Raw genomic sequence first — 24,172 nt, 5'->3', positions numbered from 1 at the left:
CCAGCTGAAGCAGCACAGGGACCTGCAGAACACTACACACCAGCCAACAATTCAATCTTTATTGAGGAATTCCTTTTACATTAAATTCCAGATTACACAATCAGAGTGCTATCTTCCAGAGATGGAGGATATGTAAGATCTCAAGTACGAATTTTAAGTTTGGCGTGTATTACAATAAAAGAAATGCTGGGCATGTCCTGAGCCATATCATGCTATAAAATATATGATATACAGACAGACTTTTACAGGGTTATATTAGCAATGTAAAACACTATCACAGAGACAAGTTGTTCCTATATTGCATCATCTAAATACCTGCTAATTCGCTATATTTCAGTAGATAAATCACTGTAAAAGAGGTAAATATTTTTCCATCACCAGTCTGAATCTGCCAGGAATGCTGTCTGCTTATTAGGTTTTCAATAAATGTTCTAATTAGATGAAATAATGTACAACAAATGGGTCCAAGAACATAGGAATGGGGAGAGCAAGATGTAGAGAAGTATAAAAAGATGTGGTAGTGGTAGCAGTGGTAATTGCAAAAACCTTAGTTTTTATTTCTAAGTCACAGAAAAAAGGGAGAACATAAATATATAGACACAATTAAAGAAATCAGAGTTGGATGTAAATAACTGACAACAAAAAGGCAGTATTACAAGTGGAGTAAATGAACATAATTTACTTATATTTAAATAAGTAATGTTTATATAGGAAAGCAAAAATGCAGTAAAAGGGATAGATTAGGTTGGTAAATTTGAAAATGTGTGGGGCTAAAGTTTAAGTACTTAAATTTATATTCTCTACAAAAAAAACCTTAAAACAGTTAAGGTTGAAAAAGCATTAGTAGTTAACCATAGTAAACATTAACATCCAAATACCTTTAAACCATTTCTAATCTCTCTCTCACAAATTTACCCTTAGAAATCTGACACAAAAAACTAGAACTCTTGATTCCAAAATGATACCTTTTATTAGACCAACTGGAAAATGGCAAGAAAACTGTCCTTTTCTGCAAGCTTTTGGGAATCAAAGTCCCTTTGTCAGGCTCTGGGAAAAGTGTAGATGGTACAAGATGGTAAAAAGTCCCCATAGGCAGGAAATAAACTTCATTTTTGCACAGAGGGAGCTGAAGATGGAAGTCTGTCCCTCTGGGTCCATGAGAGTGTCTTTGCGAGCTGTGTTGAGTAGCTTTTTGATGTGTTGATCAGGTAGAATTCCTCCCTGAAGGTGTCAGATGGTAGGTAGGGAGGCAAAAAAAACAAACAAACTTCCTTGTTGTTCTGCAAAGAAGTTTAAAATCCAAAATCGGCTGAAATTCGGCATCTTCCATGTTTCAGGGGTGTACTTAGTAGCCGTGTTGGTCTGAAACAAAAATTTGAAATCTGGAATTTTGCAGCGGAGGGATCCAGTCAATTCCTTACTGCCATGCAATAGTTTATTACTATCATTCCATCCAAATTCTAATGTCCATTCAACTTCAGTTTTTCCTCCTCTCCTTCTCTTATTTCACTGTTTTAGAATCAGTGATTAAAAGTATTAGTAACCAATCCATTTTTTTCTGAAATATATTTTAACTCAATAGTGACTCTAATATTAAATACAACATACTGGAAAAATAATTAAAAATAGCAATTACTAGTCATATTCCTATGGCATTTAAGAAAACAGAAATGAGTGGTTTTATAGTATACACAATATGGAGAATATGACAATTTAAATTAATTGCTTTATTAATGATAGCTTACATTCACTGTGTATTTCTAAGATTTACATCCAAAGAAGTACATTTTATTTACATGCAGTTAACATTCTAACATAAATGAAATGCAAGCAAGATCTGTTTGGAAATTAGGATCTGCTGCAAATAAAAATACATAACACTTTTTTTATCACCCTTTTCAACATGTACAATAAAAACCAATTCTTCCTGTGCCAATCATGTTTACATTCTGTTAAAGAATGTAAAATTGCATTGATAACTGCACTAACTACAATTACATTTGAAACATTTAAAACCTGAGAGTCAACCTAAATGTGTTCTTAATAAAAAAATTATTCTACAAGCTAACATGTTTATGTTAATTTAACAGATTGGTCAGTGGTCAATATAAATAGTGCATGATTTCTGCAGCTATAAAAGGACAATTAACCATGAAATTGCTGCAGCTGTTTGATTAGATGCCACAGTTGCAGTAAGGCTTATGTCATAATCTTTTTGTCCTTGACCAAATAAAAAGTCTTTGGCCCATTTCTGTGGGGTTCTTGCATTACAATATTTACATAACTACTCAGCTCTGACCCTCATCAAGGCCTCTTTTTTAAATGTAGGAGTTAAATTTGCATATCGTTCAGGATGAAAATCTTTGAGAGAGATGTAAAAACTAGAAGTATTACTCAGAAAATACTCTCAATCTTTTTAAGATTGAGAAACTACGCAAGTTCTCTCCCTCCTATTGCTTTCCTCAGGCAGGATCTTTTTTTAACTTGATCAATGACCTGCCCAGGCAGGGATCTGAGACAGACATTTTTCTTTTCTGGGACCATTATTTCTATGGTGTGAACTCCTAACCTTTTCCCCATGTAGATGAAGGGAATTATAGTGATGGTATAAGAGGAAACAAGCTGCAGTTTTCAGCTTCAGTCAGTCTGCTGCTGTAGATTTTCCAACAAGTTTACTTGTTACTAATGATTACAATCTGTGAAACCTAAGAGAATCTGTGCACAAAATGCAGCAGTTGTCTTAGGTGTTATTTGATATCCCACAGGACAAATGGTGTTTTCTAAGAAATGTAGTAGTTCTGAAAAGAACTGAGCTCTGTTTCTCACCAGGGGCTGTTCTTTCATTGTACAAAAGAGCCAGATTGCACTACACAGAAACATGCTCACTTTTACCTTACGTTGCATCAAAATAAATTATTTAAGAGCTTATGTCCAATCCCATTCACCTATTCCATCATAGAAACTTTATAGAAATAATGCAAACAACCTCACAGTGTAAGGATTTTCCTGGATGTAGGGCCTTTCATTTGTAAGGCACTGGCTTGAACAAACATGCAGGCCCTTTCATATGGCAGTACAATTAAAGCTGTGGTAAAACTACATGCTTATAAAACATGGAGAAAAAGTAGATGACACCTGCCATCTTAGATAATGCAAGCATTTTATCACCCACTGTAACATACGTATTTCAAAAAAGCACAGATATTTTTTCAGCTAGAACATTACATTCAAGTTAAGTCAGGGTTACATTTATATTTAAAAGGTGAAGGAAAGTGAATGCCCCATCTGGTCATTGATAGAAGCAACAGATACATTTTAATCAATATTCTGTTACCAGTACATATTAACTCTTTACTGCCATTTTGAGGTTAACTTAATACATTTTATCATTTCATTTATGGAATATAAGTAGACTCAGATTTTAAAGTAACAATAATCAAATGTACACAAAACTTAGATAAGCCTAGAGTAGTTAGAGTACATATGCTTTCACATAATGTTGTCTTGCTGTATTTCTAGAAATGCATAGAATATCAAAAGCCATCCTTTGTGGAAAGAAAACTCTTCTGAGCTGCAAAATGATGGAGCATTTGAATTACGCCCAAGATGAGGAATCCTTGTTCAGAGATAATTGTGACTCAGGTGCCCCTCAACTGTTGCTTAGTATGTGCTTTGATTTCCATTCACTGATCAGAAGAGTTCTCACCCCAACAGCAAGAGACTGACTGCATTGATATAAGACAATCACTTGGTAGAGTTTTTACCAAAGCCAAATAAAGACACAATGTCAATCATTGCTCGTCTGATGTTCTCTCCAAAACGATGAGAATCCTAAAAGAATAAAAGAATATAGGAAAAGCTGTAATGCAAAATCATGTTGAATAGATATTTCTTTGACCATCTCCTTCCCTTCATTTTGTAATTAAGAAACTCTTGAAATGAAGTAAGCTGCAGAATGTGAAACAGAATAAAAAATTTAAACCAGTAGAAAAAGATTATCCTACTGCTGACAGAATAACCCTCCTCCATTATCCATTAACTTTCCTGTACACAAAGTTGAGTTTAATTTCAAAGTGAAACACTATTCATGTTCATCATATGTTTAAATTTAAACATACCTCAAAAGCTGTCATGTAAAAAAGACAACTTTTTGATAACTGGTTTTCCAAGAACACAAAAATGTTGGAGAAAGATATAGAGGACGTAGGATAAATGTTGAAAGAAGCATAAACACAGAAGGTATTCCTACATCAAGACCTCATATTTCCTGGCATGAAGAATTATACAAAATATAGTGAATACTTGAATGATAAGGATCTAAGCTGTTAACAATAAGCTCTGAACCCATTTTCCTTTTTTGTAAGTAAAAAAAAATCAGTAATGAAAGGAGGGAGTTAAGATTAAATATAGGGTCATGTAGGTAAAGAACTCAACAAAGCATGTAGTAATAGTAGTAGTAGCAATGAAGTCAAGGTTACTGATAAAATTTCTTCCTTCTGTGAATGGAACTTTGACTTCACTGTTGAGTCATGCAGTAGTAAACCTGGCAACTAAAACAGGAATCCAAGGTATCTTAGAGCCAATAAATGCAACTAATTTGAGTTATGCAAGGATGAAAGCTTTTATTTTTTAATCTTTGTTGATGAATCAGTGATAGTAGCACAGGAAACATTAATCTCACAGGCAATTTAACGTCAAACCTAAAAAGTTAGAGGAAGACAACAACAGCTTTGCCACTTAGCCGAAATTCATAGAAGCACAGAATTCTAATATTATAAAAACCTAAGTCTGTCTGCCTGTCTGTCCCTAATGCTTTATTCGCACTCTGATTGGTTGTTGGAAAGCATGGGGGAGTGCTGCTATGATTCCGAATCTGCGCCGAGGACTGGACAGAGGGTGGGGGAGCCGAGGCCAGCGCTGCAAGAAGCAGAACAGTGGCAGTATGGGGCATTAGGTGGTGGCATTCCATCCCAGTCCCCCCCCCCCCCCCCCAATTCTTGATGGGCAGTTGGCTAGTATAACAATAAGAACAGAATGAGGCTTACATAGAGCAATCCCCAGAAGCTAATGGATATTAATACACCAAATCTGATTCTAATCAAGCAGCTGCCCCTGAGTACTCCAAGACATACAGCCTAGAGTTAAGACCTAAAATCATTATTTCTACAAACTATATGTTGTATTTCAGACTAGGTGACTCAAAAAAAAAATTGGGAAATTGACATCTGAATTTGTCTCCAACTAGTGAAAAACCTGAACAAAGATATTATTTATTAAGATTTGGGAAAGCATGATCTGGTGGGTATTGGATAGATATGGGTCATCCCATGTGAATGTAAGAACACTAAATACGTGACTAAAATAGCAAAGCATATTTTTTTCACTGTGTGAGAAAGTCTAGATGAATTTGTACAGTGCAGTTTCTGTGATAGAGAAAGAGATGCAAGTCAAGAAAAAAAATCAAAATTGACAGGTACAGGTTTTATATCTTTAAAAACAGGACTCAAAAACAATATTACAAATGATTCCCAAAATGCAATTATTAGGTGATATTGAAAGAGTCGATATAATTCTAACTTTATATAGTACTTACCGTCTCAGGACAAGAGAATTTGCTGGACACATGGAAATTGATTAATTTTTCCCCCACAATAATGTAAGATACACCATAGCCATCATCAGCAACCTGTGAGAAAGGATTTAACAGGTTTCTTTGCCATATTTGAATATAATTGTGCAACTCATTTCTGTATTTTTAAAAAATAACTCAAGTTTTCTGTAAAGTAAAAACAATTAAAAATATCTTAACTATGAGTCAGCTCAAAGAATTACTGAATTTTTGTGAAACAGCACTGTTCAACTATCCAAACTGCAAACAATCAACAGATTCTAAATATATCACCCAATCCTTTTACTACTTTAGCACTGCAAAAAGAAAACATATATCATTCCTGTGAACAACTTTCTAACTCTTGATGCTTCACAGGCATTCTCTAAGGTTTGGAATCCCAAATACGTATACAAAAGTTTGGCCCTTTATATTAAGTGAAACAGTAAATTAGTTCCCCTACATGTCTAATTCATGAATGCCATTTGTTTAATGTAAATGTTGAAATATACACTGCTCCCTGTTTATGAAAACTTGTTTTTAGTTTTAGACAAAACAACCCAGCCCAGTGATAGGGCTTGGACAGGATCTTCAGAAGGCTTTTCCTCCCAATTCTGGGATTATTCCTTTTATGTACATTGCTTAATTAACACACCTGCACAACTAGTTCTAAGCAGTTCTTTGATTAGGCTTCAGAATTACCAGCATGTGAGCATCAAAATATCAAAATGCAACTCCAAAAAAGAGAGCTTATGGCACTGGTTCCCTAACTTGGAGTCGCAACAATAAAAAAATAGGGTCACAAATCAGTGCTGGATTATGACATGCTGAGGCCCTAAACTATGTTCAGTTTAAGAGGTTCCATACGATAAAAATGATCCCTGAAATCCACAAAAATGGATTTTCATGAAATTTTAAGATGAATTACTGTTATTTCTGCACAAATTTATGAGCGCAACTCTAATATTATAAAAGCTTTAATATGTCTGTCTATAATGGTTTACTCATGCTCCGACTGGCTGACAACCAGCCTATCAGAGTGCGAAGAAGTGTTCAGACAGGAGGTGGCGGCACAATGGAGCGCTGCTATGATGGCTGGGACACAGGAGACAGAGCGGGGGGGGGGAGGGGGGGCAGGGCGAGGCCAGCACAGCTGGCCTTGCCCCCCCGTTCTACTCCTTGGAAGCGTTGGCAAGGGAGTGGACGGAACTCCCTCCCTCTGCCCTGCTCCCTGCCTCGCCCCTCCGTCCTGCTCTAGAAGTTGGCAATGATGGAACCAGGGGCAATTCTCTCTAGCTTAAAGTGCTCAGGAGCTTATCGTGTCACATTAATTACACATGCAGATGCACCCTGTGGTTCATAAACTATTTCCCAAATCACGTTACCCCACAACCAAGACGCTAGAGACTGAAATACTCTGTGACAACCTTGATGGGTAAGTAAACATCTCATTTAGGGGGAAAAATGTAGGTTACCCATTTCTAGTCAGAAGCATACTATTACACCACCACAGCAGCAGCATTTCCTTAATTTTACTGGCATTTCAATTTAAACTTATTACAAGCCACTGAAAAAAGCGAAAAGTTATACCAAGAATGTGAATCAAAACTATTTTGAAGCTCGTTAGATAACCAAGTAGAACTGTACCACAGAAACATTTAGTCTGCCATCCCCATCTTTGACTGAAGGGTATGACAAAAGCAAACAAACAAAAAAAACCTTATAGTAGTGCTTTGCAAAGCTTTGGAGAGCTTCAGCGATTCGGGCAGTTCCCGCCCACTGCAGCACAGAGCTGAGAGCTGGACTTGGAGCTGGTAAGTAGGGGGCAGGGGAGACCAACCATGGGGGGACCCCTGGCCAGGGCCCATCCCCTGCTTGCTCCCCCCCCCAATCTTTAAGAAATAATAAACCCCCCCAAAAAAACCCAGTTCCTGCAACAGCCTCAGAGCTTTGGGGGCCTGTGGAAGAGCCCCCCATGGGGCAGCAGGGGTTGCCTCCTGGCTGGGCAGGAACCAGTGAGACTGGGTTGTTTTTTTTTTCCTCTTAAAGGACCAGAGCTGGGGTAGGCAGGGCAGCTTTGGGAAGGGGGCTGGGACAGCAGAGGAAGCAAATCAAGGGGCTCATGCAGAGCCCCCCATGTAGCGTGGGGCAGTGGGGATCATTCCCTGCCCAGCAGCACCCAGTAAGTCAGGGGTTTTTTTTTCAAAGTGCTGGGAGCTGGGGCGGGCAGGGCAGCCATTGCCGGGACTGGGAGAGCAGGCGAGGGATGGGCCTGTGTGATTCAGGGATTTGGCTGATTCAGCAGTGATTCAAATCACTGAATTGAATTGCGGTCCCCTGAATCATCCGAATCTGAAGCGAATACTAGCCACGTCGCACAGGCCTACTTTATAGCTACAGGGAGCTTCAGCCTTCATCTATATCTATTCTACGTCCTATCTGCTTGTTTAGCAAAGAGTGGAAAACGTGTCACAACATACACAAATCCTGTAAGTAAGTAAGAGATGAAGTGAGCCTGTCCTCCAACAGGTCTCACTGGCATGGTTAATGCTTGCTAACTGGTGAATATATTCTGTCTTAGGGCCTACTCATTCTCCTAGTGGGGTAAGAAAGAACAAAACCAAGACAGATTCCCTCAAACAGATTTCAATGTATATTAGGAAAATATGACTATGCCTGCTTTCAGAATCCTCCAAGAATCTTCACGGATTACGGAGCTGAGAATTTTAAGATAAAGTATTCAAACTAGGCCCTCATTTAAGATGTTAAAAAACACCCTCCTCCCCTCCCCCCCAAAAAAGAAGAAAAAAAAAGAAAAACTTTGAAACGTACAGGTCCAAAGCCGCCTCCACTGCACACACACTCAGGGTTCTTCTCCAGATCTATGTGCTGGTGCGGTGTTTGACTTGTTGACAATCTCCAAGGCTCTGATAAAACCTTTAAGAGACATGAAGGATATATGATTGAACATGTGTGTCTGGGCAGCTTGAGTGTTATATGTAACTGCTGTAAGCAACGCAATTTATAAGACACTACTCAATAAAGCAATACATCATTTCCAATGTAATGAACAGATTAAAGTAAATGGCTTATATATCAGGAAAAGCAATTAAAATAGCAACATTTGAATACTTGACAGTAATCCCATATATTCAAACAAACAAACAAACAAACAAAAGTCTGTTTTATAGTATGCCTGGAGGACACTTATTGAAATAAGGACTGGGACTAGATCCAAACCCCACTCAACTAAACAGAAAGGTTCCAACTAACTAACGGGTTTTGGATCAGGCCCTTGATTTCCTACAAGATGCCAAAAAGTAATGACCTTACAGCAATATCAGGGCTCTGTGTATCCAGTGATTCTCAATCAGGGTGACATGAGATCCTTTTATGTGTACTGTGAAATATTAGCAGTGCTAGATGTGCAAACACCTACACATGATTCACAAGATAAACCCAGAGATTTCAGACAGAAATCATTCATAGTGTGTCAAAAACATTCTGACTTGTAGTCTGAAATTTTTGCAACAGACAAATTGCTCTATTTTCTGTAGCGAAGTGAGTGAAATTATTTTTTGAAACTCAGAAAAAAAGTTATAGAGGGGTACCTTGCATCTAAAAAGGTTAAGAATCACTGATATAATCTCTAATTACAGCACATCAGTCTAAAAAAAAAGATTAAAGAGAACTGCAGAAAAAAGTTGTTTTCTTTATCATCTCATTTTGGATGATGTGACCTCAGTGAACCTGATGATGAACACTCATGAGAGTTACTTTAATTTGGAAGATGGCAGAAAAATATTTTAATCACCTAGGAGATTTAAAATCAAGTTCAATGCTGAATCATTTTTGAAAGTCTGGAATTTACACACATAAACGACCACATCAGACTGCCTAGTTTCATTGAGCAATACAATAAACGTACCTTCGGTCACTGGGATAATCAAAAACATTAACAGAGAAATATTACAACTGCATATACATGCAAACCCATGTGTGTGAGAGAGTGATACAACCCTTTATCTTACATGAGTAACATGCCATCTCTCTTTTGAATCACCACTAAGATCTACTCCATTACAAAAATAATGTTTTATGCAAGATTACGCAGTAAATGTAGCTATTTGCAAAAAGCAGACAAAAACCTGAACACAGCCATTGTCAGATGACAATTTTAAACGGTCCAGTACAAAATTCACCTTTTTCCTTAGGAAAATTACAGTACTCTAACCAACATACACAGCTTATACCTGAAAAACTTGATTACTGATAACTGATGTTTTGCTTAGTTGATAATTATGACTAAAAGTTGCTTACTTCCTTAAGGAAAGGAGAATCAACACCAAGATACTTGGACACAACATAAAGGCAGAAGAGATGGCGATCAACGCCAGCACCCGTCATGGCAAAGCGATACAAATGCTGATGTTTAGCAGCAGCAATCCTGAGTAGCTTAAGCTTCTTCTCAGTCTAAAAAAAAAATAAAATAAAGTAAAATAAAGGGCTGGTAACCTGAACTGAAAAAAAATCCAAATTACAGCAATGGCTCTCAAATTGCAGCATTAAGAGTCAAGTGCAAGACAAAAGCAAGCAGAGACCAAGTATGAGGAGAAACCGACAGCAGCCTAGGAGCAAGTGAAATGGCAGAACTGGCTGCTCAAACTTTTCAAATTAACCTGATTAATTTTCAGGATTCAACATTTATGTCAACAGTTTCCTTCAGTAAATCAATTATAACGAAGATAAATTTAGTTCTAAAGGGTGCAATAACTCATGGAACCTGTTAAAGACAAAATGATTATAAACAGCCACATTAGTAATGGTAGTATGACCCTCAGAGCTGTTTAAGAACATAAGAACTGCCATTTACTGGGTCACCTATGTCACACAGTGGTGAAGAGTTGGATGCTGGAAGCGGGAGTGAAATGGGTATGATCAGGGTTTTCTCACCGTTTCTTCCCCACTTGCTGTCTCCAGTATTTACGTTCCATTTAGAGCAATGGTGTTCAACCCAACTGGCTCCATGGGTCAGTCTGTAGGGTGGATCCAGAGTTGCATCATTTGGCTACGCAAGGCCGAATTGAAGGTGGCAGTATTAATTGCTGCAGGTCCTAGAGCTGTGGCAGCCAACACTCCCACCCCAAATTTCCAGTCCTTCAAGCCAAGTAGTGGCTTTGTGTTTTAGATCCAGCCTACGGGGCTGCCCATGGGTCCTGAAATTTGGCAGCAGGACAAGTGGTGGCAGCATTAATTAACTGCCACGCCACTGAATTGCTGAACCAGTACAGAGTCATACAGGCTAGATGACAGCTCTGAGGGCAGGATGGGCCTGTAGGTTGCACCTTGGCCACCATCTAGAGAGAGATATTTTCAGCAGCTGAAAATAGATTTGATGCTTTGAACAAGGAAACTCACCCCACTTTTGATTCTAGGAGGAAGAAATTGGCTTCTATATTGGGTTTCATAAAAATGTAGCTTCCTGAAGGATTAACTTTTTGAACTTATGCTGTGCATCTGTCTTGTTTTGCTCAGATAGCTACAAAAAGCAAATATCATCTAATTGTTGAAAAAGCTGGAAACTTAACAGCTGTTTCAGGAAGACAGATTGATAGATGGTCTAATATTAATATAAAATATCAACAGATATTTGTTAATACATGTCAACACTCATTTTCTAGAAAGCCAAATATTTTCTGGCACAGATTATTTCATACCACGGAATGGCATTTTGGAAGTATAATAACCTGTTACTTCTTAATCTCTCTCACAACACACCATAGTATATTAGCTATATGGAGCCTGCTAAACGGCATTTTGTTTGGCAAAAAAATGACCTATCGCATTAGTCATTTGAACTACTGCTGACATCTAAGAGTACAAATCTTTAGGGGAAAAGGGAAGGTGGCTAGGAAGTGCCCCAAGGGAATAGAGTTAGAGGAACAGGAAAAGGGGAAAGTAATGAAAATTGAGGAACAAGGAAGACTGAGTCAGAGGTAGGAACAGGAGAAACAAAACATGCAAAAAGGCATTATCTCAATGATAACATGAGCAGAAATGCCTACAGAGAAGTCCAACTTGAGCTTGGAAAAAAACTTTAAATCAAGAGGGTCAAGTCATCTGTTCTACAGTAAGAAAGTGCTTTGGCCAGAACCTTTATCTTGAAAAGAGAGGGCCAAACAGATGAAGCATTTTCTCAGGATATTCTGAACTGAACCCTGTTCCAAATTTTCAAACTTGAATGCTGAAGTGTTCATATGTGTTGGGACACAACCATGACTTCAGGAAAGTATTCTAAAACTTCACATAGTGAAAAGTACTTTTCACAATACATGAATAATAACAATTATAGGTCCAGATATTCAAAATGGCCAAGCATTCCAACTCCAATTGAAGTCAATAGTGACTGTAGTTTTATCAGTACATCTGAAGAAGGAAAAACTAAGCTTGTAATTTCCTATCAGAATACAGGGACTAGTCATCTTGCAAAATACGACACTAACGTGGCACTGTCCATCTAAGAACCTTTAGAGGCCAGAGGGAAGTTTCTATAGTTCTTCACGAATTCAGACAAGATTGACATTTCAACTATACATTTTTGTTTAAAACCAGGGAGCATTAGAACATCAAAAGCCATTATTAAACAGGAAGAAAACTGGATTAGTTCATAAAGGCAGCGCCACAAGGGAGATTGATTTAGAAAATGTCTAATTTCCAGGAGTAAAATCAGAAGTGATAATTAACCTATATTTAAATAATTCAGTCTGATAATAAGGTGTCCTCAGTTTTTGACTTTTCAGAATTTTGGAATGCGTCAGGAAATGGACAATTTGTAGTTAAAAAAACCATGTTTTCTGGCTTCTCAATACAGTATATTCACAAAACAGTGAAGACACTCCACAGCTGTTTAATAAAACTTTATCTTACCAACTCTGGAATGGTAGAATAATTTGCTTTGTTTACCCAGTTAATCACAATAGAGAAAATCTTATTCTTGTACACTTCTTTTTTAAATATTTAGGATCTCTCTTACACTTACATATGAAAAGGCATTTAAAATAAAAAATAAAACCCCTCCCTAAAAACAAGTGCCACTTTTGCTCACACAACACTATCTAGCTCATAATTCTCTAGCTCATTTTCATACTGAGGTTTTAATTATTAATGTAGCACAAATGCTGAGTGGTAAGGAATGTTTTAGACCACATGCACTTTGTACTTCTAAGGTATATGAACAACCCTGAATCTTTATGGCTTTATTGTCCTGCTTCATGTTCCTTAGAGGCAGTGAATAAATAGCTACAACTAGCTATAGTTGATTAAACTGTTTGCTAAACTCCAATTCCTTATTTTGCAGGACAGCTGCTACAGTACAACAGAGTAAGAGGATTAACAAGGCATTTGATACTAAATGAGAATTTTTTGGTAAATAAGACCCAGGATAAAGCTATGCCATAAAATACTGATGTATTTAAAGAAAAGGAAGCTCTACGAACAGTTCTTTTTGAAGAACCAGCAGCAGTTCATACCCAGGACCACTGCTTTTAATATTACCCCTTAATGGAGATGAACAGCAGCTGCGTAATTCGTGGTACAAGCCAGAAAAAAAATGCACAGTGGTTTAATAGTCTACGTCCATTTTATTTTATTGACATCACCACAGGATGTCCACCAGAAATGTTTGTGTACCCTTGCAAGCATTCATGACATTAGTCAGTCACTCTGAAATATTTACTCTCGTACATGCAAGCATCTTAAAGAAAAATCACAGAGTGGAATAGTACCTCACAATAATATTTATATGCTCCATTTTTCTAACAGGAGAACATTCTCACATAAAAATGGTGCAAAATTTATGCTGGTGAAAATATGACATTTTAAGAAAAAAAAAATCACTTTGGCTTTTACTTACTGAAGTTCTCTCATACACTACAATTCTGTTGTAATGACTACTATCATTATGCTAAACTGTATTTCTCATGACGGAAAGAAAGATGCAGTAATACTTAAATGTATAAAACCTATTCTCAGTTTTAATAAAAGATGTCACATTTACCTAAAAAACCTTGTCTGCCTAAAACCTATTCTGTAATTTATTCTTATGGCTAAAAGCATTTCTGGGTTGACAGAGTCTAATAAACGCATGCATGCATGCATATGCGCACACATGAGCATCAAGCGTGCTGCCACAGAAAGGCATGCTTTATTACCGGATATGTGTCTTACAAAACTGATGAGTTCATAATGGATTGTTGCAACAAACTTACACTTTCAGCTGGATCTTCCATGGCTCGAACAAAACTGCATGATTCAGTAGTACACGAGCGAACTGTTTCTGTCCTGCCCTCTCTGAACAGGCGTGTCATAGAGGCTTCGTAAGTTAAGCAGAATTTTCCCATGTCCTTGAAATGGCAAAAACAAACAAACCCCAAAACCCAAAAGATTAAGAAGCCAACTTAGGTTTTACCTTCAGTTATAAAACAACACATTAATGTGATAATGGAGAACAGAGTTAAGAATAGTCACTCCTCAATTTAGCTAACCATAGTAAAATATTTAGTACTTTTTCAACCTTTAGGGCGTTATGTTATTTCCCCAAGCATGTAAGAACAAAATAGATTATTTTTTCCAAAGCTTTTGATGTCATCTCAAGAGCATTCAACAAAAAAACCTAACAAGGATTCCTACCACACAAAGTTTTCCTTTCACAGTCCTCTCAGTTTGTTTCAAACAGTTTAGGCATGATCTGAAGCCCATGAAGTAGGTCAATAGACAAGCTCCCAGAAACTACTTGCATGCATTTTACTTTCCTTACACAGCTTTTAAAAATTACCAAATGGTTACCCATCATCTCTTAATTTATATAATCAGTGGTAGTTAAATGCAAGTCAGGACAGGATATGCAAAAAAAAAAAAATCAACAGTTCCTTAAGCTATCGGCTATTATCTTTGAAAACTCATTGAGGTGAGGTGAGGTTAGGCCAGGTCTTGGGTAACTGGAAAAGGACAAATATAGTGATCTTTAAAAATGGGAAGGAGGCAGATCCACAGGGAATTACGGACAAGTCACTGAGAGTCTGATGCCCAGAAAGATTTTGGAGTAGGGTAGGTTGTCAAGGAATGAATTTCTAAGCATCTAGAGAATAGACGTTTAAATTATGAGCAAGTCACCGCTAACCAACCCTGACTTCCTTCAGTGACAAGGCGATTGGCTTTGTGGATAGGTGAAGAACAGTGGATGTGATATACATCAACTTGATGCAAGGCTCTTCAATCCCACAACATCTTATTAGTAGGGTAAGGAAATATAGTCTAGGTGAAACTACCATACGATGGATACATAAGCAGTTAGAATGATAATTGTGCTCAAAAAGTAGTCATTAATGTCTCAATATCTATTTGGGAGGAGTTATCAAGTACAGTTCCCAAGGGGTGTGTCCTGGGTCTAATACTGTTTTATATTTTTGAGTGATTTGGAGGGAACCACTGACAAATATGCAGATGGCACCAAGCAGCATAATAAAAATGGAGTAGGACAAGTATCTTAAAAAAGCAGCAGCAAACAAAAGTAATAATAGGAAACTGTCCCACTCTAAAAATGTATATTATGGGCAGGACAAACAAGGAGCTAAAATAGTCTAAGTATCTTTCTATGAATATTGTTGGAGTACCCAAACGTACTCAATTAAAAAAATAACTTTAAAAAATGAACTGTACAATCGTCATGGGAAACATTGATGTAAATAATCAAATCTTGTTCCTCTGAGTACAGGTTATCTCTAGATATGTCACTAATTAAACTAAAGAGAGCATTATGTTTGTGTCAGAAAACTGATCTTTGGAACCATGAATTCCCAGCAAGTAACAGTTAGAGCCAGCTTTATCTCCCACTAAAGTCAACAGAAGTGTCTCCATTTTCTCTAAACATAAGCTGGATCAGTGCCTACCTATTTGAGACATTAGTAAATTTATAATCACAAGTGCAGTCTTATTATACATATTTTTATGCAGTTCTGTCAGCAGCCAGATCCTGTTCTTACCCGATAGTGAGCCAGTTGTAGAGAAAGTTGTACAAAGGCATCAGGGCTTATTTTGGCTTTTTTGATTAAACCTTTTCCGAAAGTGTCAAAGGGAAAAGAGTGAAAATCCACATCCTCTGCAAGAGCACTTGCAGTACTCAGAGACTTCTCAATCACTTCTTGGCACTAACAACGACATGTTTTTAAACATGATTAGAAAACAACACTTTACAGAGGTTATAAACATCTTATTGATGTAGTCTAATTACACATCAACAACACATCTCCATTACTGCACATGAACACAGAAGCATAGTTATGAATGCTTTCTTTCTGAATGTGCTTATCATTCTTGCTGAAAAAACAAAGTGTAATCAATTCAAAAAGCCACTTAAGCCCCTATGATCTTAAAATGAAAGAAAGTCAACACAATTTTGAAATCCAGCAAAACTGTTTTGATTTTCATATTTGGAAACATTTTTCAAATCATTTGAGTTAAATATAGTTGTACAAAATTGTAGTCTATCTGTAGTTTCAAATCTGCTGCATATGTAAACTGTATTTTCTTGAAAACTGCATGCCCCTTAAGACATGCACTTTATTTTGGAAGACAGCATAGGAAAAAAAAATCCAGTTATGGCCTACAGCTGGCTTTTTCAAGAAGACACTGTGCTACAAGATGGCTGCCAGCTTTTCTCTCCCTGCAAATAAGAAAGACGACACAGTCTAGTGTTAACCCTTTCACAACTACTCAAATTGGCAACAGCTTTTTTAAGTTTTATCCCATAACAAGGGTAGTGGGGATATGTAATATTGAGGTGGCACCCAATACTGCTTCTCCATGCCCCATGTAATGGATGGGAGAGAAAAGAAGGAAATCATGCTCTATTCTAGTTGTCACTGCCACTAGATTCATACTTTCAATCAATGTTTTCTGAATTAGTGAATAATAAGACAAGAGTACAACTGCATTACAAACTGTACTTTAAAACCCATGGATTCTAAATAATTTGGTCCCAGAGACGGGACCCAGAGCCTGGGGCTGTGTCATCACCAGGCCTGCAAAGCCAGAAATTTGGCAGCAGCGGCATAACTGCCATAGCTCCTGGAGCTGCAGCAACTACTGCTCATTTTACTGCCAGATATCTAGCCCTACGGGTAGCCCTGCAACCCAGATAACATGGCATCATACTCTGGATTCAGCCTGCAGGAACTCGAAATGTCGTGGTGGGGATAAGTGGCTGCAGTGTTAATTGCTACGGCACTGGAAGCCAAATGAATTAATGCTATCACTGCTCACTCAGTCACCAAATTTCCAGCTTCATGAATGATTCTGTGGGTTGGGTTTGGAACACAGTCATGCCATCCAGCCCATGGGGCCAGAAATCTGGCAGCGGGATGAGTGCAGCTGCGGCAATTAAGGTACCTTCTCTGTAAGGCAACCACTGACAGGGAAGTTAAATGAATCCTCAAGAAAAGAAGATCCTTCCCAGTTGTTCTGTCTGTACTCACTTCTTCAGGGATTTCCCACTGTAGTCTGGTAGGAAAAGGAATATTTTGATGGGTGTCTCCTCTGCAATGTCCATCCTCTGAATAACCCAGCAGGAGGTAGTCATTTGCCATAGTAGTCTGGAAAGAACAAAATATATGTAACTACAGGAATGTCATACAGTTATGGAGTTCAAATGCATTTCACATTTTGATTTTAGGCTAATCCATTTCCAGCATACTGAACTATTAATTATTAGATTAAAAATGCAAACTGTTATCTTCGGGATTCTGTCATAAAATATTTTTGGAATTCCAGTTACCACCTGGTTCTTTGTGAGAACTGTTGTCATAAGATACACACATATACTTAAGGACTTAAGAGCCCTAATATGGGAAAGGTGTGTGTACATGCCACAGGCCTTCCTGGGTTGACTGTGTGACAGGCACATGGGGCAGTTTTACCTGGAGGCAGCAGCATGTGGTTAAGAACTGAGGTAAGCTGAGGCAGCACCAACAGTGGTTCTCAACTACTGGTGCCAACACATTCAAAAAAGTGATGGAAGAGTGCTCCGATTCTGAAAAGCTTGAGAACCACTGGTGTAATGAAATCCAAACCCTCTCTAGAACAACCAATTTACTATTTGTGCAGTGATTTGAATAAATGCTAGAGTCAAATAAGCGTGCATATATGCTTAGAACTCCACAAGATTAAAAGATTAAATGAGTTGGGGGGGGTACTAGTTGTGATTGCAATGGAGTGGCATTTAAAGAAAATAAAAAATAATCCATATGAATCTGCTACCACTGCAAGCCCCACACCACTATGACAAGGTGCCCCCTATCTGCCCAGCAGCAGCAGGAGGCATAGCTCATAGCCCCATCCTATTCCCCACCTGGACCCTGCAGCTGCACATTCTGGCCCCAGGCCTCAAGCCCTATGCACCACCTGGGCTGGGCAGCAGCCCCAGCCCTGCCCAACTCCCTCCTTCCCTCACTATGGGGGCCATCAATTCCCACCCCCTACCAGACTTACATGCGGGGGGCTGCTTTTAAAATCTGGCCTTTTCTCCTTATAAAGGAGAAAATCTAGATTTTACCACATTTTTCCGTGATGAACAGAAAACCCGGATCCCTGCTTATCAATTTCCCATGAAAGCTTCAGTGCTTCTCACGTGAAATTACTACTATGAACTCATACCAATCTCAGACACAGCAATTTCTATCTTTAACTACTCATTGACTATATAGATCACAGAACAGAAGTGACATGCAGATATAATTCCTTCAGCAAGATCACTGGAAATTATAAAAACACTCACCTCCCACAGGTGCCCAATAATAGGAGCATCTGCCCAAGAGTGCTCTGCATTCAGGCCCATTTTGCCATTTTTGAACACAACCAACGTGAATGTTTTGTCAAACCATCTAAAGAAGAGAGGGGAATTGAGAAATGCATTTATTAAAAAAAAAACAAAAACCCAAAACATCCAGAAAAGCCTGTGACTCAGGTAAAACTGGCAAACTTTTCAGACACACCATTGCACAAACTTTCAGATACTTAATTGAACAGAGGGGTGGGAAAGAGTTAGGAACAGGCTGCAGAAATCCCCAGGCTATAAATTTACAAGGCCAAATGTCCCAATTGCTTATATGGGTGCAACTCAACTGAATGGAATGGAGTTGAACAATTTAAGCTTTCTGTGAGTCTGGCCTATGAAGCAATTCTTGCAATGTTTCATATTGGCTATGCATTACTATTCCTATTTGGCAAATAAACATAAATCACAATTAATAGGGAACACATAGATACTTTACTTCAAATTTAAAAAAAATGCAGAGGTTGAAAACATGTACATTTTCAAATAGAATTTTTTTTTTTTTGCTAGAAGGAAATCTATTTGAAGAGTGAAAGGGAGGCAAGTATTACAAAGGACATGAATACTGCTTATTTTATTGAAACATAAAAATGTCAACAACTGAGCCACAAATAGCTCTGAATGATTAAGTTGCCAGATACCCACGCACATATGACACTAATGAAACATGAAAAGTGACTGATTTCATTAGAATGCACATATGTTATCCCACACTAAATATTGCAAAAATGGAGTTGTGTGCCAGCTCACCAAAGACCACTAAAGTACACAAAAGCAATACATTCTATCATGTTATATATGAAGCAAATTTTCTTTGATTAAGTGCAACTCAGCTATAGTCTTTTTCTCATTTGGTCAATACTGTACCGGTCATAACATCTGCCATGCAGCAGTGACTTTGCATATGTGTCCAATGATGTCACTGGATCCTCTTCCCTGTATCCTTGCTCACTTTCATCCAAAGTTACAAAGAAAGCTGCTTTTTCAACTGCATCCAAGGAATGCTTGTTTTTTCCCCGTCCAAAATAGGCTTGACGAGCTTTAGCCCATGGTATTCTGCAGCAGGAAGTAAAGTTTAGTTATATTATGCAAGATGCTCAGTTTTCTAGAAATATTAAGATGCTAGTGTGTTCTGAAAGGCAATCTACATTTTAAAGAAATTTGAACATCCTTTGGCTTTCCTTCTGTGTCTCATGCATTTATTCTATTAGGGAAAGTATGTGATGCTGCTACAGATACTTTTGCATCAGATTTCTGTAAAACTTTACACAATTATGAGCATCAGAAACCAACTGAAATAGTACACAGCTATTACACAAGTATATTATATATGTTGTATATTGGAGATACCTTCTGAATTTACAACCTAAAATGTGCAAATGTATTGCTGCAAGCCAGAGAATAAAATTTTTACCAAAAGGAAATACATTATGGAACCAATGCATATCTGCTCATATATTCTGGTGATGGGCACCAACATAAGAATATGGAGATGCATATAATCAGTGCAAAATTAGGCTAATGGAATGATTATATCTGAGAATTTCTCTGAGAACTGAAACAAATATTTGAATACTTCAAGTTTGAGTCCAACAACTGTAACTCAGTCTTTGGGTACACAGAATGCTGCATTTTTAAGTTAGATTTTAATATGAACAAATTCATATACAAGTATTGTAAAACAGGACTATACGCTGACAAAAGAAAGTTTATGTATTGTAATTTCTACTAAATTGTACAATCAAACTCTCATTACATTATTTCAAAAGCACTCCTTAATGGAAAAGTTAGATAGAGTCTGCTTTCTACATTACATAACCATAAATCAGGAGCAACACTACTGAAGTCATAGTGGTATTTTGGAGTTACATTAGTGTAACAAGGCTGAATCCAACCCAAATGTCTTAGCCTTAAAATTTGGTTGAAGACCCTGAAGCACTTTACATAAACATGCACAAGTAACTGTACACGCTTAGTGTGCTTCCAATTACTGTTTTCATTATGATCTGCATAAATAAAAGTGAGTAGACTTCTCAACTTCAGACTGAAGGAAGGAGCCATGAAGTAACATCTAACTCCAACAGGAAAGACTCAAACAGTGATTTCATGTTATAATGATATGCGACATTAAAAAGCAGTAAGGATTAAGAGTTCAAAATATGCTGCTACCTGTATATAAAACTGCCTTCCAAAGTTAGAATTAACTTTTTAAAATTAATACCTATCTCCTGCAGTAAGAGCTGCTAATTTCTCTTCTCCAGGAAGCGACTTTGAACTGTCATCTAGAATTCTTTGCATCTGCTGCTCAATTTCTCGAGGTTTCAACAATCTGCCATCATGGTACACCCAGACTTTGAAGTAACGTCCTTTATGATACACAACAATGTGTTTGCTATCCTTCACATGCTGGAGAGTGTCTAGAATTGTAAATAAGCATGAAAAATCTTTGGTCATGTGGCATTAGGATATAAGCAAAGCTTAAGTGAATGCTTAACTCTAAACCAGGGCTGTCCATCCAACTCCTGGGCAGCTAAGAGCTACATGATGTGTGGACTGCAGTCCCAGGGGCCACAAAAAGTCATGGGCAACCCAAGGGTCCTCCCTCGCCTCACCATGTATACAATACTGGCAGCTCCCTCCTACCCACCCTCCCTCCAACACTTGCAGACAGGCAGCCAAGTTCCTTTCTTTGTGTGCAGCACAGGCACCCTACTCTCCCGCCATATGTGCAGCTCAGGCATTCCAGCAAGCCCTCCTCCCCTCCCCAGTGTGTTGTTCCGTTCCCAGGAGTAGGGGCAGGGAGGAGAAACCAGAGGAGGGAGGGGGAGTCTTAACAACCTGGCTGCCATGGTGGGAGCAACACTGAGGGGGCAGTGTCGGCTGGCCAGAAATCCATGGGACTCGTGCTAACCCTTCAGGGGCTGCATACAGCCTATGGGCCTGCCAGTTGGACAGTCCTCCTTTAAACAATATTAACATTTCATCATATAAATACCAGTTTGTCTAAACCTACTTATTTTCAAGATGTTAAATCAAACAGAATTTGGAGTTAATTGCATAGAGAACTCAGAAAAAAATACTGCTACAGAAAATGGCCTATTAAAAATTTGAATGTGTTAATTCTAAGATGCATTTTAGCACCAAAACAAGAAATTGTGGGCTCCAATTGCATGAACTGGAATTTCACTCAAAGCAACAATGGTGGGTGAGTGTAAATTTGGGCCAGATTCAGAGCCGCAGCAGCTGCCTGCCCACCAGCTCTGCTTTGTATCTGTGAATCTAAAACAAGAGGCTTCCCCCTCCACCTCTCATGCTGATTGGGAAAAAATGTTGTGTTAGATTCAAGTAAATACAGTATAATATATATAGGTCACCATTGTCATACATTATACTTAGCTGTTAGAGAAAAAATTTAAGTAAGAACTGCTTAGTGGTCAAGATACATTACTCAAACTTGTATTACTGTCAGTGCAGAACTACATATTTTAAAACAAAAACTGCTTCTATAAAAGTCTTAATGTATTAAAAAAAACTTAATGAAAATAAAAACCTTATTGTTCTTCAGAATGCAGAAAAACTGTTTTAATTGAAAAATGAAGACAAAGCTAGCACATTGCATGCATTAGCCACAGAAAAGCGAAGTAAATTAATTTTTATTAGTAAAAGAACATGCTGGAAACACTAAGAGGAACAAGCAGAATATAGGAAATGATTAAGAAATAAATTGTGAGTTGATTAAGAAATAAATTGTGAGTTGATTAAACTGACAGAATATTTTCATATAAAACATTTGTAAAGGTTTGCTGGCAAGATAGCAAGCCTGAAGCAGTAGTAGTACTAGGGCACAACAGTAGTAAAGTCCAAATATATAGACTTTAATCCAAGGTATTTGTTACAATTACAGTATTATAATTTTAATGGCATATTTTTTCAGAGATCAATTCAAAGAAAGTATATGAACAATTTAGGTACTATAGGGAAAAATGATTTAAAATAATGATAGCTTACATGTGCAACTGCCTGAAAGATGGGTTGAATTTATGTTTGTGTCTAAAATGACAAATTATTATCAAGACAACTGTGACGAGGGAGCAAAAGGAGTATATAGCCTACTTCCCAGACCACTTGTGTGCTCATCAGATCACTTTTCAGGCTACAGCAACAGAAGTGGGTGCACAGCCAGGGTATGGTTCCAGACCCTTGCTTCTTTCCTTATTTTATTTTGGGACAAGAAGCACTCCAGTGATTATCAAAAAGTGGTCTCATGCATATGCGCATTTAATTTCCACTTGGACCATTGGCACAGCCTGTAAGTAAAGGCTTCCTATTCCTTTCCTACTGTCAATTTACATACCTTCACTAGGGACAATCTAGTTCCAACTATGGTTAACAACTATTGACATGAAGCCGTGCTACTTTCATAGTCCTAGAAATACCCGAATTCCTAGGATGCTAATCTGAAATTTCTCATGACTTTAATACTCTTGATCTTCAGAGCTAGGTCTCAGAATTGGGGGAAGAAAGGATTTTTGTGGGTGATAACTTTTATTTGATCAACTGCATAGTTGGAATTGACTTAAGCCTCTGAATGCAATGCATTATTTATCTTGTCTCAGAATTGCCCTATTTTTGTTAGGCCCTTTGATCATCTTATGTTTCTGTTCCTTAATCCATCTTTTTTTAATTTATCTGGATGAGAAGCCACTGCTTTATCCATCAGTGAAATCATTGCCTTGTATTTTGGCATCACAATCCTATCACTATAAATGCTATAACACATGCTCAGCACTGAGTTGACTGTACGATTAGGTAGTAGAAAATGAACTACAGGACATAATGTTAAGATATGCAAGTAAATTAAAAATATCAAAATGCACATAAAGCATAGATCACTGCATGTTCTCAAGGAGGCTCTCCTTCTAAAAAGATTTAAATTGTTAGTGGAAGATGTTTGATTGATCAGCTGATACTTTATGGAATAAGAATATAATTGTAATTGTCAGGATAACTTGATTCACTAACTCTAAGAATTCAACAAGGATAAAAGTTGTAAGGGTCGTTTCTGAGATATAGTGATATTATTATACTACGTCATATAGAACACTTTCCATTCATACATTTCAAAGCAGGTCTGAATTATTATCTCTGTTTCACAGATGGGGTGAGTGATGCATAGAGTGAAAGTGAGTTCCAAGGTCTTCCAGGCCCCAGTCAGGTGCTCTGTGCACTAAGTCATGCTGTCTCCCCAATGTCAGGAACTCACAAATACCAGTCCAGGATGGACCTGTACAGGGTCAAAAGGTTTTGCCCATCCCTTTAGCTATTATTATAGTCCACTACTGTGCAAGTCTATCACGTGTATTATAGTCCAAATCTACATTCGCAGCCCTTCCTTGTGATTTTTAAAAGTATTTTAATTGCATCTCTCAGGATCCTACTTATTATGCTCTACACTGAAAATCCCCAAATACTTTACAAATATCAATTATTTAAGCCTCAAAATTTCTGAGACGTATGTGAATATAATTTTCCCTACGAGTAAACTAGGAACAGAAAAGTTAAAAGGAACGGTAGAGAACTGCACAAAAAAGTGGCAGTAATAGGAAAAGAATTCAAGGGTAGGTCACCATCATGTCTCTACCACCTTATATATAGTGATAAGTTGGACAAAACTGGAA

The 24,172-nt window shown here is 37.7% G+C and overlaps 1 protein-coding gene across 2 annotated transcripts in view; it reads right to left on the bottom strand.

Annotated features, from left to right (window-relative positions):
• Positions 1 to 45: 45 nt before the first annotated feature.
• Positions 46 to 24,172, bottom strand: part of CPT1A (carnitine palmitoyltransferase 1A) — a 68,253-nt gene continuing 44,126 nt past the window's right edge. For both annotated transcript variants that reach the window (XM_006264856.4, XM_014604203.3), the window contains exons 10-19: positions 20,716 to 20,911; positions 19,362 to 19,550; positions 18,438 to 18,543; positions 17,140 to 17,256; positions 15,649 to 15,813; positions 13,876 to 14,010; positions 9,929 to 10,081; positions 8,441 to 8,545; positions 5,594 to 5,686; positions 46 to 3,831 (exon numbers count right to left, since the gene is read on the bottom strand). In XM_006264856.4, coding sequence (XP_006264918.1) covers positions 3,745 to 3,831; positions 5,594 to 5,686; positions 8,441 to 8,545; positions 9,929 to 10,081; positions 13,876 to 14,010; positions 15,649 to 15,813; positions 17,140 to 17,256; positions 18,438 to 18,543; positions 19,362 to 19,550; positions 20,716 to 20,911 — 1,346 coding nt within the window. In that variant the 3' untranslated portion in view covers positions 46 to 3,744. The remainder of the gene's footprint in view (positions 3,832 to 5,593; positions 5,687 to 8,440; positions 8,546 to 9,928; positions 10,082 to 13,875; positions 14,011 to 15,648; positions 15,814 to 17,139; positions 17,257 to 18,437; positions 18,544 to 19,361; positions 19,551 to 20,715; positions 20,912 to 24,172) is intronic.

Source organism: Alligator mississippiensis, chromosome 2 (genome assembly GCF_030867095.1).
Source record: "Alligator mississippiensis isolate rAllMis1 chromosome 2, rAllMis1, whole genome shotgun sequence".
NCBI lineage: Eukaryota > Metazoa > Chordata > Crocodylia > Alligatoridae > Alligator > Alligator mississippiensis.
Note: the sequence above shows the minus strand (reverse complement) of the source record. Positions and strands in the feature narration are given on the sequence as shown.